The sequence below is a fragment of the Falco punctatus genome, assembly GCF_963210335.1.
Source record: "Falco punctatus genome assembly, chromosome: 6".
Taxonomy (NCBI): domain Eukaryota; kingdom Metazoa; phylum Chordata; class Aves; order Falconiformes; family Falconidae; genus Falco; species Falco punctatus.
In genome coordinates, this window is record NC_137585.1 from 76,968,489 (window position 1) to 76,989,662 (window position 21,174).

Consider the following 21,174-nt stretch of genomic DNA (forward strand, 5'->3'; position numbering starts at 1 on the left):
CTTCCGAGGGTGAGCAGGCAGCTCGCCGCCTCCGGAGGGCTGCACACAGGTGAGCCCAGGTTCCCACCAGACTGGGTTTTCAGCCTAGCACGCTTCCCAAACGCCCTCTCACCCAGTCACTCAGCCCCGTGTGCAGTTCAGGACCTTTCTCCCTTCTCTTGAGAGACGACCACCCCCTTCTAACAACTTCTCTGCGCCAGCAGACGACCCCGACGGGTTGCCTGGCCGGGTAGCACGGCGGAGGCCATCAGTAACTGCTCCACATGCACATTTAGCCTGATGGCTGCAATTCTGCTTCAAACTGCATTGTTAAAAGTCTGTTGTCCTGACTTGTATTCATGAAAACTTGCCTGATTTTTCCAACTATAAACCCCAGAATACAGCTGAGATTGTCTCTGCCTACAGACCTGGTTTTGCCTGGACTCCCTGATTATCACGGTTATAACACCACTAACATTAAGAACAAGAGAGCTCAGCCTCCCCCAGTAGTAGCTTTACTGACACAGCATATATTTGCAGATCCACTTATTGTTACCTGATTAATAACACCTTCATAAAGAAATATTATAGCACAGTTTAAGACTAAAACTTCTTTAGAGACTATTCAAGTTGCTAGACTGGAGATGAAAGCTGTCAACAAAGCAGCTCAGAATTATTTTGACAGTGACAAACATCTATTAGATAGGTAATCATTATTCATGGTTCCAAATACTAAAATTCTGTGTTAAGAGTTTTTAAAAAAGTTTTTATTTCAGTTTTCTTTTGTATTTGTATTCTGGGCTCTCTATTCAACTACCAAACTAACAGAAACATATTTTTAACAATAAAGAGTTTGTGGGGCTTAAAACAAACACTTCTACTTTTGATAAAAACTTTGGGAACAAGCAGCTGAAAAGCTCAGCAATAGCCTCTGTTTACATAAGGCTGCCACAAAATCAGCGCTTTGTACTGTTAGGTTTTCCCCATGGGATCTAGGCAACAGATCCTAACAAGCTCTGTCCCTTGAGTAGTGTGTATTTTATACTAACACAGGCGCAGGAGGTTAAAGCAAAAAGTCTTGCACTTCAGAACAGCTTTAGCCCATGTTTGTTACTGGCAGCTGGATGACAGCGTCTCACACAGGAAAATGCCAGTCCCTAGAGGTATGAAGAAACTTTCCACTTTATTCCCTTCAGAGTAGTTCTTCCCTACATATACTGCATTGCATTCAGCGCCACGAGAAAAAAAAATTACTGTTTGGCAGTTCATCTCAAGATGTGAGTGATTCAGAATATTTTTAATGGGGATACAGTTGTGAGTTATCATTACTACAATCATTACTTTTTTTTTTGCTGTGTCTACACAGCAGACACTAAGCAACACAGCCATCTGAAATAACTACTTCTGTATAATTTACACAGAATACATAACAGAATTCTAAAATACTGACTGGTTGTACAGAAAAATCCTCTGAATTTTTTGTTTGCTTGTGGCTGTTACACCTTGCTGAGGTGGGAAACCTTTTCACACCAAGGATCTCGACAATGAATTCTTGTTAAACTACTCAACTTGGAGAGTCAAACAGTAGGGGCCATATTAAAAAACACAGACTAGCCCCTCAGTCTTCCAGACAGATGAGGGCTGGATCACAGGTCAAGCACCTGTCCTCACAAAAAAGCTGAGTTACAGAATTTATTATAATTATACAATTATTATTAGTCTGTGTGATGGATATCGCACCCCTGTATGGCGGGAGTGCTAAGGATTTCTCGCAGTCTTAAGAAGAACTCAGATTATGCTTAGCTTAGTTATGCTTTCAGATTAGTTTCTCTAAATACTCAAGTGCCCTGTCTTCTCTGTCCTGTTTCTGTCCTCCCTTTGCTGCTTTCACTTCTGGTCTATTTTTAAATGCTGTCCTTCCTATGCCAGGCTGGGGACTCCGCTGTGCCATCTCGCTCAGCAGGTCAAGTTAGATAGAAAAACCAGATCAGCTTAGCTGGATCCTCTGCAGACAGTTCCCGCTGCTGCTGAGTTTGTACGACCAAAGCAACAGCCAGTGGCCAACATAAGCTAACCTGAGGTGTATTACAGGTGGTGAAAAACCAGTAAAAACTTTTTATTCATAAATCTCATATGGGAAAATAGCTGGAAAAAGAATTAGGTGAGAGGAGAAATCTAGTATTAGTTCACTGAAAGACACCTTCTCTAAAGAATTGTATTAATAAAGAAATTGTGTTTTAACGTTTTACAGTATAATATCTTTCAAAACCACTTACAGACTACTTAAGTACACTTTTTTAAAAGCAACTTACTTGTCTGTTGTGTACTGGATTTGATGTACTCGAAGGACTGGATTGTGACAAAGCTACACTGCTATTTTTTCCAATCTGAAAGACATTAATTGAGCAGTATTGAGAGGCATATTTGTCAGTTGAACACAGATGCTGGTAATGGCCTTCCCTTTCCTGTGTAAAGTCACACTAATTGCTTTGCATTTGGAACAGGTATTTTGCTATTGCAAAAAATACACTTCGGACAGAATTGTAATTAGGTCTTGGAGCCTGTATACTTCAAACTAACGCTTAAAAGGCACACAGATAGTATGAGAGGTCAGAAAACAATGTAAGGAACAGTTACTGAGAGAACAGAGATTGTAAACCCCCACCCCTCTAGACTGAAATGCTAGTTCCTCTGGTTACTGCAGTGACTCAGAACAGCTAGTCAGCAACTGAGAGAGCACAGAGCGCTCAAGGTCACAGTCTCCTCCCCAGGGGACCTTCCCACTCCTGGGGAGCTTAAAGCAAGTGGCCAAGCACCATAGCATGCCCTGAGTTACCCATTTTCTTTCATGTAGAGTCTTAATTTATTTTTGCTCAATAAAGCAAATGTTAACCAGAAGACTCAAACTCCAGGTTTAAAATTGCAATTGTTTCAATTTACTGCATCAGCAAATTTGTTTGGGAATGAGTGCAAATTGATAGTACACCTATATGCATTTTAAAAGTACTTAGTTAAAATATTGCAGTATTTAATCGTCGTATTTCAGTGCCTGAGAGATTACAGCACTCTGCAAGAGCAGTCTGTCTTCAGGTCTTCTACAATGACCCATAAACATAGCGTAGACGCTTGTTGTGATAGAAAAGGGGAGACAGCTGTTGAGTCAAGAGTAGTTCCTCAGGGGTTACAAGGGTAATAAAAATTAACCATGGACACCTGCCTGCAAATGGCAGATGACTGGAGTTTGAATAGTTATTCACAAGGTCAACGAACTTCAAGTAATGTCAGCTTTAATCATGTGATGGAGAGGAAGCAAGGGCCTGTCTTCTAAACAGTGAGAAATGCAGCTGCAAGTTCCTTACTGAATAGGTGGGACTGTGACGTTGGCTGGCAGGGTTTTCACCAACATCGGTTTTCTCCTTCCCTTCTGCAACATTTTTTGTTATTTTGCCATTTCACATGTATAGTGAAAGGTAGCCTTTGTCTCCCTCTCCGTATCTGTCCTTTTTCACACAGTGACTGCTTGAAACAGTGCTCTCGGTGCACATTCTATCCAGAAGAAATGTTTAAAGTTGTTTACAGCCAGTTCTGAGGGCAGCCCCCATGGTGCGCAAGGACTAAAAGGATCAGCCTCTGCCCATCCTGTTCCCTTTCGCTTGTTTTGCATGCCACAGCTGTTCTCTCAGTAGCAACGTGCTTTCCTTCAGTATACAAATCTTGACTAAAGATACACAATCTTGTAAAACCTTTCCTAGCTATTCAGAACACCATGACACACCTGCACATCTGTCTTCCCTACATCCACCATTCTAACACTCACAAAACCCTTCCGTAATAAAATACGTGTCCATCTTCTAAGTGGAAAAACAGCTACTAGGAAATCGACTTGCTGAGATCCTAGAATCTTGAGAGGGAACACGGCACTTCTTTGGGCTTTCATTCACTCAGCGCTCCTGCAGCTACCAGACTGCCTCTCTACGTAAGACAAAGCAAGGCGCAACACAGCTTGCGGCACTGTGGTCGGCTTTGAGCTGCTTTACCACCCTGGCTTCATTCAGACCTGGAAAGGCAGCGCGCCAGGACAGAAGGGTAATTCAGACAGACCAAACAGTTGCAGCGCTCAGTGAAAAAGTGAAAATAAGAAAGACTGATTTCCAGTTGTGTTGGGTCTTTAATGATGGCAACGCCATATCAAAAGGATCACAAGGACTGGGGTGAGGCCAAGACCCAAATCTTCCCCCCCTCCCCCCCGCCTTTAAAAAATAATGTGTACTTCAAAACCCAATGGTTAACACTTTCAGTTACTATCTATGCAGGCCAGACTTTAATTAAAATAGAAAAAAAACCCACAATAAACCCCCCTCAGCCTATCACCAGTCACTTAACTTTTTTTTTGTGTTCCTAGTCTCTTAATTTGCCCTATTACATCAGGGAACAGGAGCAAGATTTTAAGTAATACTGATTTTTTTTGTGTGGAATTTTTACCGCGATTGCATTTCTAGAACACAGCAAGTCAAAACAGCACAGCTTAAAAGTGATTTCAAGTATTGTATTCTCCAGAGCTTTAATATTCACATGTAGAGTACGTAATATTATTTGACCCATATGCTTAAGTGGGTACAAATTTCATGTATTTATAGCACAAATAAGCAGTAGGAAACGTCTGTTTTGTATTGCATACAATTCAGTATCCTTGTCACAGAGACAACTGGCTCCCAGCCAGACATCTGAAATACAATCAACTCCACTTTACCTCCTATTTTTGATTACTAGTGTAGCTCCAAAGACCAGCAGTATAAAAGGAAAGTGTGACCAACTTTTACATATATACACACACATATATGCATGTATACGTGTATATGTATATGCACTTGTACATGTGTATAAAAACATTATGTTTAAAAATCAGGATATCATTATACTCTTTACATATATTTAATCTTTTACTTACGGAAAAAAATACTAGCGTGAATTACGTATTTACAAATAATCAGAAAAGACCTCTGATTGATTCTTTGTGATTTATTTACTTCTATTACTGTGCAACATGCTTAAATACATCACCAACTGGAACAAGGATGTCCCACAGGAGCAGATCTAATCACTACGGGAATCGGAATCTGAACTCAGAACCTCCTGCGTCTATCTGTAAGACTTCCTCAGACTGCACTAGCTACAGATAGTCTGTGTTCTGTGAAAAGATGATACAGTCCATTTCCTACTACCAATGTTTGTACTGACGTACCAATTTGTACTTACTACTTCTTCCCATTTGAGATCATGTATCTCAGGCTAATTTAATCTTTTTTTGGCACATACGTATTTCAAAAATCAGACGTATGACAGAATGAAGAATTTACAGCATCCTCCACTGATTTCAGTGACTTAAAGATTAGTTGGGATTGCAGGACACATTTAAAAGGCTTAAAACAGAAAGAATGTGCCACTACCCATTTTTCAAAGCCAAACAAGTCATCTCAGTTGCACCTCTGCTGGAAGAAGGAAAGAGAATATACACCTGCTAAGCCACTCTTTGAAACCTTCATTCTGTCTACTATACCAGTTTTAGAATTCATTTATTCTTTTCTTCCACTCCCATTTCTGTCTGCTATTACATATGGATTGCCTTGCCCAAGATCTTACCCTCTCCATTTCCAGATCTATTTGATGTGCAATATCTTTAGGAAATGAGAGTTTCACAAACAAACAAAAAAAATTCCTAAGCTATCTTCTCCGGATTTTCTAAGGTATTCTATTTTTTATGGTTTTGTCTTCCAGGTTACAGGGCCAAGCTTTGTTTTCTGTGCACTGCACAGCACTGGACAAAGCAGCAGAATGGAACAGTAGATCATTATAAAGACCATATTGGCAGTTTCCCCACCAAATTCTACTTCACATACACTTTTTTCCTTATATAGCATCACTGAAAGGGAAGTCAAAGCTCTATTGCTAGTGACAATGAAATGAAGAGTGTGTAACCTTATCTGTTGCACTGACTCCAATATTCTGAACACATTCACAGTAAAGAAGACAACCAAGTGTCCACTAAAGGTCATCTGGTTGAGCTCTTAATTTCTTAATTTTTTCAGTTTCAAACAGGAAACAGCATCTGAGGTCAGGCATCTCAGACTCTCTCCAGAGGAAGGGTAGATGTAAGTGTTTTGCATAAAAGAGAAATCAGGGGACTTGCATAATACTAAGAAATGAATCAGCAACAAGTTTGGGAAAAGAAACAAACAGAAATGCTGACTCTTATCTTCCTGTTTTAATGACACAATTTATTTCAGAGAGATGAGAATTAAGATAAAAAATTAATTGCTAAAAATTATTTATCCATTCTGGGCAGTAAATTTTACTTTCAGAGATACAAATGGCTACTGTATTAATTGAATAAAAAAATATCATAAAAATATTTTAAGAAAGTAGAGATATATATAACTATCAAAACATCTTTCTATGCTTGGTACAAAACAAATACAGATATGTTTCTGTATTAGACTAGAAAGTAAGTTGTGTGAAGTAAAACCATCTGAAGCAAACACAGCATTTTCCTTCCAGAACGCATGAAATATTTCAAGTAAGTCAGACATGACCTGCAAAAAAATAACTGGAAGAGTCCCTTACCTGCCGAGAGATGGAGCTGCTTGTAGGATCTGGCACCGCAGAAATAAGGTTGGCAGTGCTCTTTCTATGAACACTATTCATACCAGGCATTTTAGTGATTTTACAGGCTTTGCTACTAGAACTAGAGTTTTTACGCTTTTTTCCTTCTGATTTGTCAAAAGAAAGGGGTAGAGAAGACACTGCATTATGTGCTCCCAGGGAATGGTCCCCTGAGTGGTGCACAAGAGAAGATACAGACAGATTAGAAGAGTCAATACTGCTTACTACCATGCTCATATGTTTCACTGAGTCTGTTGAACTACTGGATAATGAAGTCCGTCCTGAGGGCTCCGATTTGGCACTGAGTGGGCTTGTTCCGTTATTTGTATTGTGCACAGACATACTGTTATAGGAAGATGTAGCCTGATAGGAGTTCAAAGTTGAACTGGGATTCAGGACACAGTTCTTTTTGTGGGACCCTGAAAATGAAGATGAGGAAGATGTCTGTAAAGATAATGAGGACGACGAGGACGACGACTGCGGCTTTTTCTTTTTGTTACTTGACGACTCATCACTCCGAGATGACAGGTCTTTCACTTTTGAGGATTTGCTGGTTTTTGTTTTGGATGGCTTGTGGGATGGGGAAGGGATGACTGCTGGCACTGGTGACACAGCTGATGGCGCCTTAAAAGTTGAGTCCATGATACTTAGACTTGCAGCCACATGAGGAAAAGCTGTAGTGTGCGACATAATGGAATTCGTATCTGACGTTGTCACAAAGGCTGCATTTGATAACATGGCTGATGTCATTATGTAAGAAGAAGAAGTGATTCTTGAACTGATAGGTGTTGAAGGAATATACACCCCACTGGGGTTGCTGAAAGGCTGTAAGACTGATGCTGGAAAAGGAGTGGAGACATGTGCTGCTGGAGAAGGCATGGGACTATCTGCCGCAGGAGGAATTTTCCTAAATAAATAATAATAAAAAACAAACAGAAAGAAAAAAAGAAAAAAAAGAAAAAAGAAAAAAAGAGAAAATAAAAAAGAAGAAAAAAGAGAAAAGAAGAGATTCAGATGCATAAAAAAATCCATCCAAACAATGCAGATAGGAAACAATTTCTGGGAAGGACCAACTTATTAAAGGCGGCAAATCTAGTTCATTCTAATTTTGAGTCCTATTCTACCAATCACATGTATTTTAATATTCACTGTTCAAAATCAGCTCTGCATTCTACAACAGCTTAAAAATGCTTTTACTTGTGATTTTTTCCCCCTCTTTTTAAACTTGCAATTCCGTTATGAGGTTCTTTGGGATTTAATACAACAAAATGCAAACCACATGTGTTTTAATATTGCAAAGATTCAGGAAAGCTGGATTATGAAGTGTATTTTCCTAAGAATTAATTTTGAAATGAGGCACATTAAATCTGTGAAGGCAGCAGAGACCCAACAGAAGATGATTAGGTAAAGACTTATGCAGCATAATTTTCCCTATAAACTTCTGTTATGGCACACAAGCCCTAAACTGTGTAACTCTGTTAAACCAGAACTGAGCTCCGCTTCAGCACAAGTGCCCCATGTAGCAATTAAGTGCAGTGTTACAGTTTAATCACTTTCTTACAAATTTAATTTCCATTTTTCCTCTCCTATTTTACCAATTAAAAAATGCAAATAAAATGCCTGATGGTGGGAATCTATAAATACTCCAGTCACCATGTTTCATTCATTGCATATGTTTTGCTTGAAAGTTCAAGTTGTGGGACAGTTTCAATATCAACCTAAACTCACAGGTTAGACTTGATGCGGGCAGTAAATGAGCCTGTTTGGGGAGCTGTGAAGCACTTAACCACTGAGCTTGAAGAGGAAAGGAGGAAAGCTCATCCCCTTCCAAATGCAGTGCTATTCCCAACAGCTCATTTGAGAGCTGGTTAGAAGCGATTAACTAAGTTATTGATTAATTTCACTGATACTGAAAATTTGACAAAAAAATTAAACAATACTTTATAAGCTTTATAACTAGTTGAATGCTATTCTGAGAATAAAATCTAATAATATTACCTGTGAAATTAGTAGAATGTATTCAAGCTCCTTCCTATTCAGCCATCTTCTATTATTTTATGTAGTGCAGTGTTAACAAAGAACCAGAACTCTATGATGTCTCTTGGAAAATTATCATGTGAGCTTTTCTCATTATTTAGACTAAAAGTTAATTCACAGTTTAATCCTATTTCTCTTTGTTAAGAAGCTGCACATCACCATAACACTGCCCTTGTTATCCTCATTATTGACATCTTTTCAGTTTTTAAAGGCCTACTCTTGCCCTCAAAGAAGTATGATAAAAGAGCAGCACCGGGTGTGCTGTTTTATCATAAATCAGATCCTAATTACAAGTGTTCTCTTCCGGTATTCCTCCTATGGAGACTGTCAGACAGAACACTGTTTATGGCACAATTATATAAGGGATTACATACAGTCCATGCCGCCAGAAATGAGGAAGCCCTACTGCCTGCGACTCGCTACACAAACAAAGCGGCTTCTTAGATCCATTCCTTGGTTTATTTTTAAAGAGGTGCAAATAATTCTTACACACCTTTGTGAAGTACTTTGAGAAACAGGGATGAAAAGTACTTTGTAAATGTTACTGTCATGCTCAAAACATGGCCTTGCATCCCTGTACCTCTAGCCACAGCTACAGAGCTGCACTAGCACCGGTTATAAAATAACAGCTTTACGCATACCACTGCTTGGAGAAGATGGGAAAAGATCAGTCCAGAGGAGGGTTGAGGACAATAGAAGAATACAACAGGGGTTAAGCACTGTGAGCTTCCTGTGTTATACAGACAAGTAAGTATGGATGGAATTCATTAAAATATTAGAGATTACACCAACAGCTAGAAATTGGGAAAACATTTACAATTGGATTTAGTGGGAGCAGGACGAGGCCTGTTCATTTCTTGTATCATATAACTACTGTAGAGGGTTTTTTTTGGTTTTCATGATAGTAGTGGTACTAGTGACACATTTTCTCAGGAGCCCAAGTATCTTTTCTCCTGACAAACAAAGCCCATAGATAACATGTTTTAATCTTCCTATTTAAGGAAACCAAATTACAGTTTTATTTGTGGAAGGTGACAGGCACTAGTTAACAGTCAAATTTACAAAGCAGAAGAGAGGAACCCCTCGCAGATCAAGTGTGATCTGTCTCTAAACAGACATGAAACTGACCCTTTTATGGCAAACCCAACCACTTCCAAACTATGTCTCCCAGCACAGTAGCACTGTTATCAAGTTACCAGGTTAGTCAGACAAGCCAAGCTTTAGTGTTTCAAAAATATATTTAAATAAAAATCAAACCTTGTTTATCTAATGGCTGGCATCCAATGAATATAACACAATCCTGATAATAAACAGTGACATGAAACACTGCACTTTAGTGTCGTTACATTGGAAGAAGAATGCATATCCTGTAGCAGAATACTCCCCAAAAAATCAATCCTATCTGCACATGCCATGAGCTTTTCAAATATTTTTTTTTAAATAAGAAAGAAGTAGCATCTTTTTTAGAAGTGCAGTCTATTTTATTTAATGTATCTGTGTAGCCAAAACCTATAGTGCTTGGAACCTGCATACGTGATACAGAGGTGCTTCAACAGTGAGTAATAATCATCAGAATTTTAAGACCCCAAAGCCAGTAAGGGCGCTATGGACTAAAAAAACTATCATATTCCATCTTAGGCACAGGCAAATGTGTACTGAGTTCCTTATCTTACAACGCATGCATCTTACAGAGTGAAGTCTGAATGGGTGATACGAGTATAAAAACCTAGGCAAAATCTAACCTGTGTTATAAAATAATATGATATCAAAACATATCTCCAAACTCAGAAAGCTCTGAGCTTTAATGCTTTTAAGTAATGCTAACAGAACTACTGAATTATTCCTCCCAGATCAGAAGGACTAAAAGAAGTCCTAAATCTGGCAGAAATTTACATCACAATAGATCATTCTGTTGTGCTGCATATTCCTTAACAGAAAAGAGAAAATTTGTACTCATATTAGTGCTATGCCTTAATACAGAGGTACTTACAAACGCTTCCCATGGAGTGTTTTATTTAGAAGTTTTACAGAATTAAAAATGCTAAACTGCCCACCAAGTGTAAAAATACCACTTACTTCCACATCTGTGAGTTCAAGTGTTTTTCTACCATGGAGTTTAGTGCGAATCGAAAATGGTCCCATCTTCTGTCAAAAACATAGTAGCCTCTTCCCATTAAGCGACTGCCATATGAACAAAACTGAAAAGAAAGGATATTTCAATGTTCTTTATAAAAAAATGATATGTTATAAAATAATTATCATTTATAGATCAAGGAACACCTTTGTAATTTGTATCATGCATATAAAAGGTGTTTTTCACTATCTGCAGCATAAATACTTTTTGCATGATATATTAAATATGTGCATAATGTTTAGGTTAGTGTGAAGTATACTTCATACTTCACTAACAAGTCAGTTTACTATCAGGCACCAATGTGTGCCAGGGAAAGAACATAAATGCTGAGGTACTGTTAAGGAAGCGGTTCTGGCTAATAATACTCTTACTGCCTCAGAAAGACAGTTACACCATTCTGTGCACATTAAATCTTGTAATACTGTAACAGGAATAAAACTAACTGAAGAGGAAAAAGGTGCAATGGGGGCATTCTTTAGTATCTATTTAATAAACAAACAAACCAGTGATGTTTCAGTAAAAAAATTAATTATCATCCATGGCACTTGCGCTATAACAGAACACTGGATACACTCTTCACGGTGTATGAAAAGCGTCTAGAGGAATAGTAAGTATTTTGAGAATTCTGCGGAGCTCAGGAGTATTTGCGCTGCTTCCTCTGGAGAACTTCCTGGAAAGTCCTACTACACTGCAACGGTGTGATCAAGAATCTACCCTTTCTTGGGCTCAAGCCTTACTGATCGCACGTTACGTAGAAAAATGCTGCAACACCTATTTGTGGGAGAGAAACCTGTTATAAATCACCCTCAGAAAACAAGACAACTCTCCATTGTGCAGGGAGAAAGTCACAAATCCTGACAGAGGGCAGAAGCTACCAATGCAGCAGGAAAGCATCCTTTTAAAATACTTTTCAGCTTAATGGACAGTGAGAGGTGACTGTAACTGTTTATCTTAAGTCTGTTTCACAACAAGGTTAAATAGGTTAATTAAAAGCGCCACTTAAGTTGATAAACTAGCCTCACCTCCCAGTGACACAGATCAGTTACCACTAAGAGGTAGTTTAAGAAGCTACTGCCCTTTCCCCATCAATTACCACCACTTAGCTGGGAGAGGGACTTGGTAAGGAAAACAGTCCACCTCAGCAGGAAATGCAGCAAGTTACCATCAACTGTGCTGGAGGCGATTTACCCAGTCTTTTCCGAATTCATGTTGATACGGACTAAGAACAGCTGCACTTTCAGTTAACTGCTTCAATTGAGAGATGCTAAGATCTTCCAAGAACAGATGAGCCAGTGGGATTTGCCTTGAAACTGCACTAGGATCCTAAACCAAAACGGCTGTTGACAGCCGTGCCTCACTGATGATGCCTGCACAAGAATTGGCTGCACTTTGATTGTTTTTTTGAGTTGTGTGGACACACATGCAGCGAGCTTCTAGTTCTTAATTCATAGAGAAGCAGTCAGCAAAACCATAGTAAAATACAAGAGTACCAAGTAAGCAGGAGGTACCTGCATATCATATTATAGACTATAATAACTCTTATTTTCTGTATAAGAACCAAATTCAGAATTTCATCTGACAGTTATTTCACGTTCAGCTACTTCTTCCTGGTGTCTGACAGTAACAAGTTCTCTTTTGCTCTAGGGAATACGGACAATGTTACAGTTATCACACTGTTTGTTTCATTCTGTACATCATATGGAAAACACATAAGCGAAGTCTTCATTAGCTTTATTCCTTGGCTCAATTTTGATGAGAACCAACTGCTTAGAAGTTCAAGAGTTCTCCCATTGCTTCTTGGTTTGTACAGTGTAAACAAATTCACACTGCAGACATAATGCCACAAGGCAGCTCTTACTACTTACAGCGCAATTTCTCACTAACACCAGAGAGAGACCAAACCAGCTGCCAGAGAAGCGCATGCTTCAGCCACCTCCAGAGCAGATGGGCTGTGCCGCGCTCTAGACTTTCCACTTTCGGATGAATGAAGCAGTAGGTTTTAAGTCCACATCCATTTGCATAAATGATATTTAATTAGAGCTTCAAACCAGACTACAATACTTGACAAAGCACTGTAATAGCCCTTTGCTGCCGTATGATTTTCAGAGCCATAACCAATTGCAAGGTACAGTTTCATAAGAACTATGACAACAAAGAGATTATCTGTTCACGTCACATTTAAAACAATGCAACTTTGCTCAGTTTAACAGAATTACACCTGAGTTGCAGTCTACTGAGAGTAAAATCTGAAACTAGAACTTCTGGTTTTCTGCTGCACATCTTGTCCTGCAACCTGTTTGCCACATGTATTGACCAGTCTTCTCCTCCTACCCTATCCCATCCATACAATTTTCTGTTAAATGTATGTGTTCTCTTTAGAATACACTTTTCATAATACAAGGTCCTCATTCCTTACATTTTTACTGAATTACTTTTTTTTTTCCCCTCCCTTCTTGAATTACATAAGAATAACAGCAAGGCATGCCAGAGACAGACACATACCCCAAGAGGTCTGGGATGGTGTCCAGAAAAATGACAGTCTAATTTCTCAGATTCTTCAGCTCCATCCGCTTCTCCTTCATCACTGGACAATCTGCTCGTTAAATCTCCTCCCATGGAAGGCAGTGGCAGTTCTGGTACGTACCCACTGTGGTTTGAAGAACTGTTGCTGTTTATGCTATTTGCAGATGACGGTCTAGAAGGAGAATATACATTGAAATCATCAGTGTTCAAAGGCTCTGCAAACCTACCTGCTGGAGTCAAGCATCAAAGTAAATTATACCAGAAATGATCATATAAAGAAGACAGTAAAAGATACAGAATAGCTGACACTTGGTCTTGTCAGGAATATATCATGGGTTACCATCAAGTTAACATTAGAAGAAGCACCTTTTTATTGCTGAAAATTTTAAATTTGCCATGATGTTGAGTTTCGGGTCTTGAGAGAGGCAACGTATAGTAAAAACGCAAACAAAAATCAGATGTGTAAAATCTTCTCACATTGCACCATTACTCTGCTACTTGATTAACCTCAAAGGTCCAGTTATGAAATTTTATTTCATACCAAAATCCTGCTGAAATTAGCGTACTAAATATAACAAAAGAGTGTTTAGCTGACACCCTCTACAGCTAATTAGTAATTGGAGGACTGGGAGGACCTCTTATGTAAGTTTTCTTTACCTTTGTCTAAAATCCAATAAAACAAAGTGGGAATGCCTCTGCGCTACAGGGTGTAATGGTGCTCTGCCTTTCAAAAGCAGCCTGGAGATCAGAAGTGGGGGTAGGAAAAAGATTCTCAGTTAACAGTCTGTACAACCAAGTATGTACGTGGACCTCGGAGGTTGGAGGAGACGTTCACATTGAGCAAAATCTGAAGATCTTCCATCTCATGAATTTATGCTATCAGGACAGAGCAGTCATAGACTGCAGACAGCTGCCCTCTTCTGAACTCAGCAGGGATGGCTCACCAGTGTCCGTCAGCTAGAAATAACTGCTGCAGTTGCTGTTGCAAGGGATAGATTGTGCGAGTGCTTCCTAGCCTTCAGGAAAAGCCAGACAGGTCAAGCCAAGTCACCATCAGTAAACCAGCAAGTTCTGCCCCAGCAGAGCAGGGAGCACTCGCATAACTTCTTCCAGCAGCACAGCTGCAGGCTTGCTGGCTCTCAGCAGAGAAGTAGCAAGGCTTTCCTCTGGCATGGCTGCTTGCAAAAACACAGGACGACAGACAGAGGCACTGCAGCAGAAACCGAAGTGTAGATTGTACAAACACAATGCATGACTGCTAAAATCTTCCTCCTCATGTACCACTGCCTTTGCAATTTCTTCAGCTGAGTCTCACTAAATCGCGTTCCAGTTTTGCTGTAACACTTGTAATTCCAGACTATAACACCTACCAAAACCAACATCTGCCTGTCCCTCTGTGCTCCTCTCTATGTAAGGACTGTGTAAGGTCACTCCTTTTCCAAGAATTATGCAGACTTCTCACCAACTCATCTGCAGGCACTCTATTGTTGTCCTTTCACTCAAACCCTGTAAGGCCCACCTCTGCCACTGCATGAATAAAATTTCATTATGGCTTGATGAACACAAAGAAAACAGTGGAAATGGCTGTCTCTGTGAGACTTGAGATAGCAAATAACAACAGATTTTTGTTGTTTGAAATAGGGAGTATCTTACTACAAAAGCCCCAAAACTGGCACCTAATCCTGACTAAGGCTTCTGCAAAGGGAAGAAATATGAAACAAAAGAAATATGAACAAACCCAACTAGTTTAGCTCTATCTACTGCAGCCAAAACTAGTACCAACCCCCGACCCAAACAAAACATAAGGGAAGTTTATCAGTGGATAATTACAATTCAGTAGATCCAGTACCTCATACTAGTTTTTCTAAAGGGATGTCTTTACAAGTTTGCATTGCCTTTCTGAAGACTGGTTTTGTCCTTTCTAAGAAAAATCTTCGAAATGAGTAAAGACATTCTATGGACAGTTTCAAATCTTAGCTGCTTACATTGTCATTTACACTAAATTTCATCTCCCCCCCCCCCCCCCCCCGACATTCCATTGCTATAACTGGTGAAGTATTTGCAGAGAAAAATTCTATGTAAATGTGCAGAATTTCTCCACCGACACCTACTCCGATTCATGCAAACAGACTTTTATTCCCAAATGTGCCATAATAGCTTGAACATAAACTTTCCTAATTATTACTGACCATTTTACCCAAAAATGCAGTTAGTCTGAGATTCTGAGCTGAGGGTGGACACCACTCCTTCCCTCATTCCCAATCAGACCACAGCCTACCCTGGACAGATTTAGGTTAATACAAGCATAATCTGTCTTCTATGGACAGCAGAAACTCTTACATTAATATGTTTTATCATGCAATTGCCTAAAGAGGAACTGAATGCTTGTAAAATGAGCTGCAGGAAAGACTAAAGACATTTCTTACAGTACCATCAGAATGCAACATTCCACACTGGCGAATTGCTTACCTTGGAAGTACAGAATTTGGTGGTCTAGATTTTGCAGGAGATGTTACTTTAGATTCTTGCCCAGAGTTCACTGAAGATCCTGACAGTGAGTCTTGTGCTGGTGTGGGCTGGCTCTGATAGCTTTCCCTTGCAGATGGTGGATGCTCTTTGTCTTTTGCAACTTCTTTTTCCCTGGATCGAGCTTTGTGTTCAGCTAGAAGGATGTCAAACTGTTTTTTACGGCCTGGAACTGCTCGTCGATGATTAAGTGAATGAGTCTAAAAATAGGGTGGTTAAAAAGCATTTGTGTGTGCATGACATTGTTTATGAGTCCTCTATACTTCCGATACACCACAACTCTAAAAGATAGAATCTACTTCAAACAACTTTAGCCACAGTTATGGAAATAAAGCTGTTATCCCAGCATTGATAATTTATGAAGTCATTCTTAAAAAATGCCAACATCAAGGCTAAAATTACTTTTTGCAACAGTTTTCATACAATAAGAGTCTATTGACTTACCTTTTCCAAGACAGAAAATATAATTCCAATAATTTTAAAATACTAAGAAGTAACATCATTGTAGCTCTTAACTTACAATGAAAAAGTGACTTCATTGGCTTGAAAAACATGAATACATTTTAAAGCATATTTAACTGATCATCTCTACTGACAGGAAGCACATACACATACAAATGTTCATTATAACATCTTACATTGCTGCTTCTTTTTGACATGAGACATTACTATCACAAGGGCAGCCCCCAAGTAATTTATTACACAAAAATAATGTGAATTTTTTACTAAAAATTGACTCTACTTCAACACTGTTGCACACGTGAACCAAAAAAGGAGCATTTAAAATAACACTTGTGCTTCTACATGAAACGTTAATGCTTTTTGCATAATAAAATGACACGGAAAAAAAAATCTTTTTAGAAATATCAGTGGAATAATGCAGATGCTCTGATTCAAAGAAACAGAATTACTCAAAAGAATTACCTGAAGACAGCGTCTGAATACCATACCCATTGTCTGTAAGACAGGAGCAGGTATGACCTCTCAAACTACTGTGGTAGGATTTAAACTATAACAAAGCATCTGATATTTTATCTTCTAAGAAAAATACCTTGCAGGTGAGCGATCTTGTGCAAGGTTTCTTTGTTTCAGGATCCAGTACTCCACAGTGTTTATTTGGGTCAAATTCTCTTTCTGTTTGATGGGGGGGTGGGTAGAAAAAGGAGAAAAAAATAGATTATTACAGAAATTTTAAACAGAATAGCTATAAATTTTGCCTGATAGCGCTTAATTCAGCCAGGCTCAACCAGAACCACTGATCCCAACCCCAGCGCCCCATAACAGTTCCATGTGCATAACTCATACAGTTATAAGGACAAAAAAAAAAAAGGCACAAAAAAAAAAAAAAAGCGCAGCATGTTTCATACTATTTAGAGCAGGCTTTCAGTCACAGACTTCATAGAAATATGTCTGCTTACCGAGCTGTACTCAGAGTGGCCCAAACACAGGACCAAGCCAAATAAAGACCCACAAGGAGTTCAACCCCCCCTGTAAGGCTGGCCGCCTCTGAGGCTGTGAAACACAGCATCTGCAAACCCAGCGTCTGCGTCTGGCTCAGGCACATGGTAACTAGATATCACAAGTGCTTTGAACAACCTTTCTTTGACATACTCAAAAAAACAACCCGTGGTGTCTCAAAGCAAATGCAAGATTACTAGTGACATTTTAAAAACAAAATTTCTCTAAAATCTGTCCCCAAAATCTCTGTAAGAATACCATGTACATTAGTTCTTATTTCCCTAAGTGAATGGAGGCATGGAGTTTAATGTTTGCAGGGATTATGAAAAAAAGGCATTTACAGGAGTTCTACTCATGATTAAAAGTGCATTAATATTTAATATGCTATATTTTCATATTTCATTTTCATTAATATTTTAGTATTTATATAGCACAGATACCATCACCTCCTTTAGGTTATGTTAATATAATTTTAGAGTTTGCACTACAGAGCTGTAACAAAACTGTGGACATACACTTTTTAGTTTATGCCACCAAAAAAAATCTACCATTATCTTTATGTACCTTGACATTGTATGTTTTAACTGGCAGCCTGGTTTGCTTCTGTTTGATAGTGGAATATAAACTATTTGCCAAAGCCTGTTTTAACTATACAGTGGTGTTACATTCAGATACAACAAACATCCTGTACTCAAATACAACTTAAGCTGAGGATCTAAAAATTTTTATCAACAAACAAATCAGAGCTAAGATGAAGACAGCAATTCACAGCTATGTTACAATGTTATGACAGCATCACAGGAAGCAGAACAGCTGGAAGAAGAAACGTGAGTCCAAGCAGCCTACATCAGACAACAACTGTCGTCCAGATGTCACAGTTACTAGCAGTTTTATGTATTCTGCTATATGGACTTAAAAAGGATAAAGCAAACATTAAACAGTTATGTTATCGACCTATTAGCAGAGACATGTCAAAAAGCGAGCTTGGAAAAAACAGTTGGCACTGTTTTTTTTGGTGAAATCTACAATGGGACTGAAATCTGTCACAAGTAGTTACAGCTTCTGTGGCCTTTACAGCACAACAGAAAAGTAGCTGTGTACGACTAAATGTAATAAACATTCTTAATGGATGAAAAGGCATGTTCACAAACTAAAGAAGTTAACTACTCCCAGTTTTTGAGTGTATGTTATTCCTATCACAGTTTCCTGAATCACCCATCTAAAAACCTTCAACGCAAGTTAAACCCCAATCTAAATAGGCTATATGGACTTAAAGATACACCTTCAAATGAAAAATCCTGAGGGTAATCATAAGGGTGTGGAACGTGTTCTGAAAGTTACTGAGTGAGGACTGCTTTGGACCAACAGGGATCAAAAATCAAAAGTGGTCCCTTCAGGAGCATCCAGATTGCTCCTTGTCAGGAAGAGTGTCCCAACCAAGCAGGGCTTGCAGGACTGATGATAAAGCCAATTATTAGGATAACATACAGTGGTCAAATCAACATAAGGAATTACAGTTAGAAAAAGTGCAAGCCTCCACCATCTACTGAAAAAAACAACACGCTTTCCCTGAGAAACAGAAAATACTAAACAAACAGAGAACCACTTCTGGCTGAAGCGTGCACGGCTGTTCCAGAGAAATTGTGACCATTTAATTGCCAGCTACAGACATGGCTGATTTGGGCAACACATTAAATGAAGATTATCACCTGCTTATCAGTAACGAAATGCAGTTTCTGGCTATCTCTGTACTAGGAAATGTGCAGCGTGAGAAGCCCTAGACTCCTGTGCACAGCCACAGCTTGAGAAAGTTGCTTTTCCAGAATGAATCCCACTTCTTCATGTTTGGTGGATGAGTAAAAAGCATTCATTATAACCTCACCGTAAGAGGAGGAAGGGTCAAAACTGAAGGGTCTCAAACTCTTGTTTGCAACCCAACAGACATTCTTGGTGTAAACTGGGCATCTGCATTCTTTAACTTCACCCCAAAGAGAACAAGAACTAGGGAAGATTTAGAGAATTATTTTTTTTTCAGTTTGCTACTAGAAAACACTGATCCACTTATGCTGGGCAGCTACAGGCTGTCTTTTGTGGTTCCACAGGCTGTTTCCTCTCTCTCACCAACAACAGTGCTCCTGAAAAGAGGGCAGGTTCATTCATCACCCAAACAACCACCAGCTCTCAGCAAAGAAAAAACCCCAAACTTCAGCCACAGTCAGGGAAATGGTGTGAGAGAGAGTGGCGGTTGCTATAAATAAAAGAAAACAGATGTAAACTGGCCAGATTTATTAAGGAGCTTCAAAAATTAACAGCTGTACAGATCCACAGCAGCAGACTGAGGGAAACCTAAAAACTTTATCCACTGTCTCATTCTTTTAATGTGAAATGAATTAAATTTATAGGATATCTAAAATAATAATCTCATTGACCTTCCAAGATCTTTTTCTCAGCCTTTGCACAGTCCTGTATAACAATGGAGGGGAATCCATCATAGTGACACACAATCTACAGGCAATTCATCTACAGTGCTCTCAGGACTTCTATTTGCATCATTGCTAAATTATTGCATTGCTGCATCAATGCATGAGGCAGTAGAAGCAAGACTAACCAGACTCTAAATCTGGTAGTGACACAGGAGCTGTAAAAAACAAAAGTGTAAATTCTGTGGATTTCTTAACCATATAAAGGTACATTAACACCTATCGGAGTGCCCAAACAGTCCTGTGCAGAAATTTCCACCAGTGAAACGTTCCCTAGCCTAGAAGGCTAGGTGACACCTTAGAGACAGAACAGCGATGGAGTCACCTCCAGAGAAAAAGCAAGCAAGCTGAAGGAAGGGCCTACAGAAATGAACCTCTTTTATGAACACATTCCAGCAAGCACTTGTACAAGAAAGGTATGAGTATCACCTACAGCCCTGCCATGGTACACGGTGATGTGAGGAAAACAAGTATCTCAAAAACAGTAACATTTTCAATTGCCCAAGTACGAATTCAGAATTGATTAGCTAAATTAAGCATCTAAACACTAAAGCAAACAATAGGTGAAAAGAAACCAGTATTTTAAATGAACTGTGAAATACAGAGAGGTTTTATTAGAATAACAAATTGATCTTAGCAAGTGAAATCTAAGGTTTAAAAGCCTTTTCTTGTATGTATCAGCTACGTTCTTGTAATATCTTTTCATTTTGTGGAATGCTATAAATGAACAGCAGTTCTGTTTTCTTATACGCCAGCTTTAACTAGTTAAGAAAGCAATCAGTGTCCTGAATCCTTTAAGGCAATGGCGTTGTTCCATACCCCACACAGCCCTAGCAAACACCTCACGCTGGTCTGGAATCAAGCCAAGGTAGCAGTACCATCGGCTAGCTGCCAAATTTGAGAAAATGAAAAAAACAAACCTGATATTCAGTCAAAAAATAGGGCACACTCATTAACTGGAAATGAAAGCATTTATCTTGTACAACTTATACTTGGTTCATAACTAGTGCACATTTAGAAATCACATGAACTAACTTTCTGCCAAACTGACGATCTAATGCGGATCATGCTGTCATTAGCAAAATTAGCCTTTCAGTACACACGAGAAGTTCCTGCTCAAATCACAAAGTGCTGCCAGCTGATGAATAGACCCCGCACAGCTTCTGAAGCTGTAAAGTTGAGTCAGTTACTTTTGCTTTAAAATAAATAAATAAATACAATCCCTCAAAACACTTTGCTTCTTTTCATTCAGAACAAAAACGTTTTGAGCTTTAGGGGGCAAATTCTCTACTCACTGCCCAACAGCTGGCATGAGTCACCTCTGGGGAACTCCATAGAAAATAATTCTTGCAATAGAAGGCAACCTCTCTGACGGAG

At 39.1% G+C, this 21,174-nt stretch overlaps 1 protein-coding gene across 11 annotated transcripts in view; it reads right to left on the reverse strand.

Annotated features, from left to right (window-relative positions):
- ATXN7L1 (ataxin 7 like 1) overlaps positions 1-21,174 on the reverse strand; it is a 117,169-nt gene that overhangs the window by 6,336 nt on the left and 89,659 nt on the right. For all 11 annotated transcript variants that reach the window (XR_013928887.1, XM_080391925.1, XM_080391921.1 and 8 more), the window contains 6 exons: positions 16,911-16,993; positions 15,803-16,059; positions 13,313-13,505; positions 10,753-10,874; positions 6,601-7,546; positions 2,292-2,366 (listed from right to left, as the gene is read on the reverse strand). Coding sequence is in view for 10 of the 11 variants with exons in the window: in XM_080391925.1 (XP_080248051.1) it covers positions 2,292-2,366; positions 6,601-7,546; positions 10,753-10,874; positions 13,313-13,505; positions 15,803-16,059; positions 16,911-16,993 (1,676 nt within the window). In the remaining variant the exon portion in view is untranslated. The remainder of the gene's footprint in view (positions 1-2,291; positions 2,367-6,600; positions 7,547-10,752; positions 10,875-13,312; positions 13,506-15,802; positions 16,060-16,910; positions 16,994-21,174) is intronic.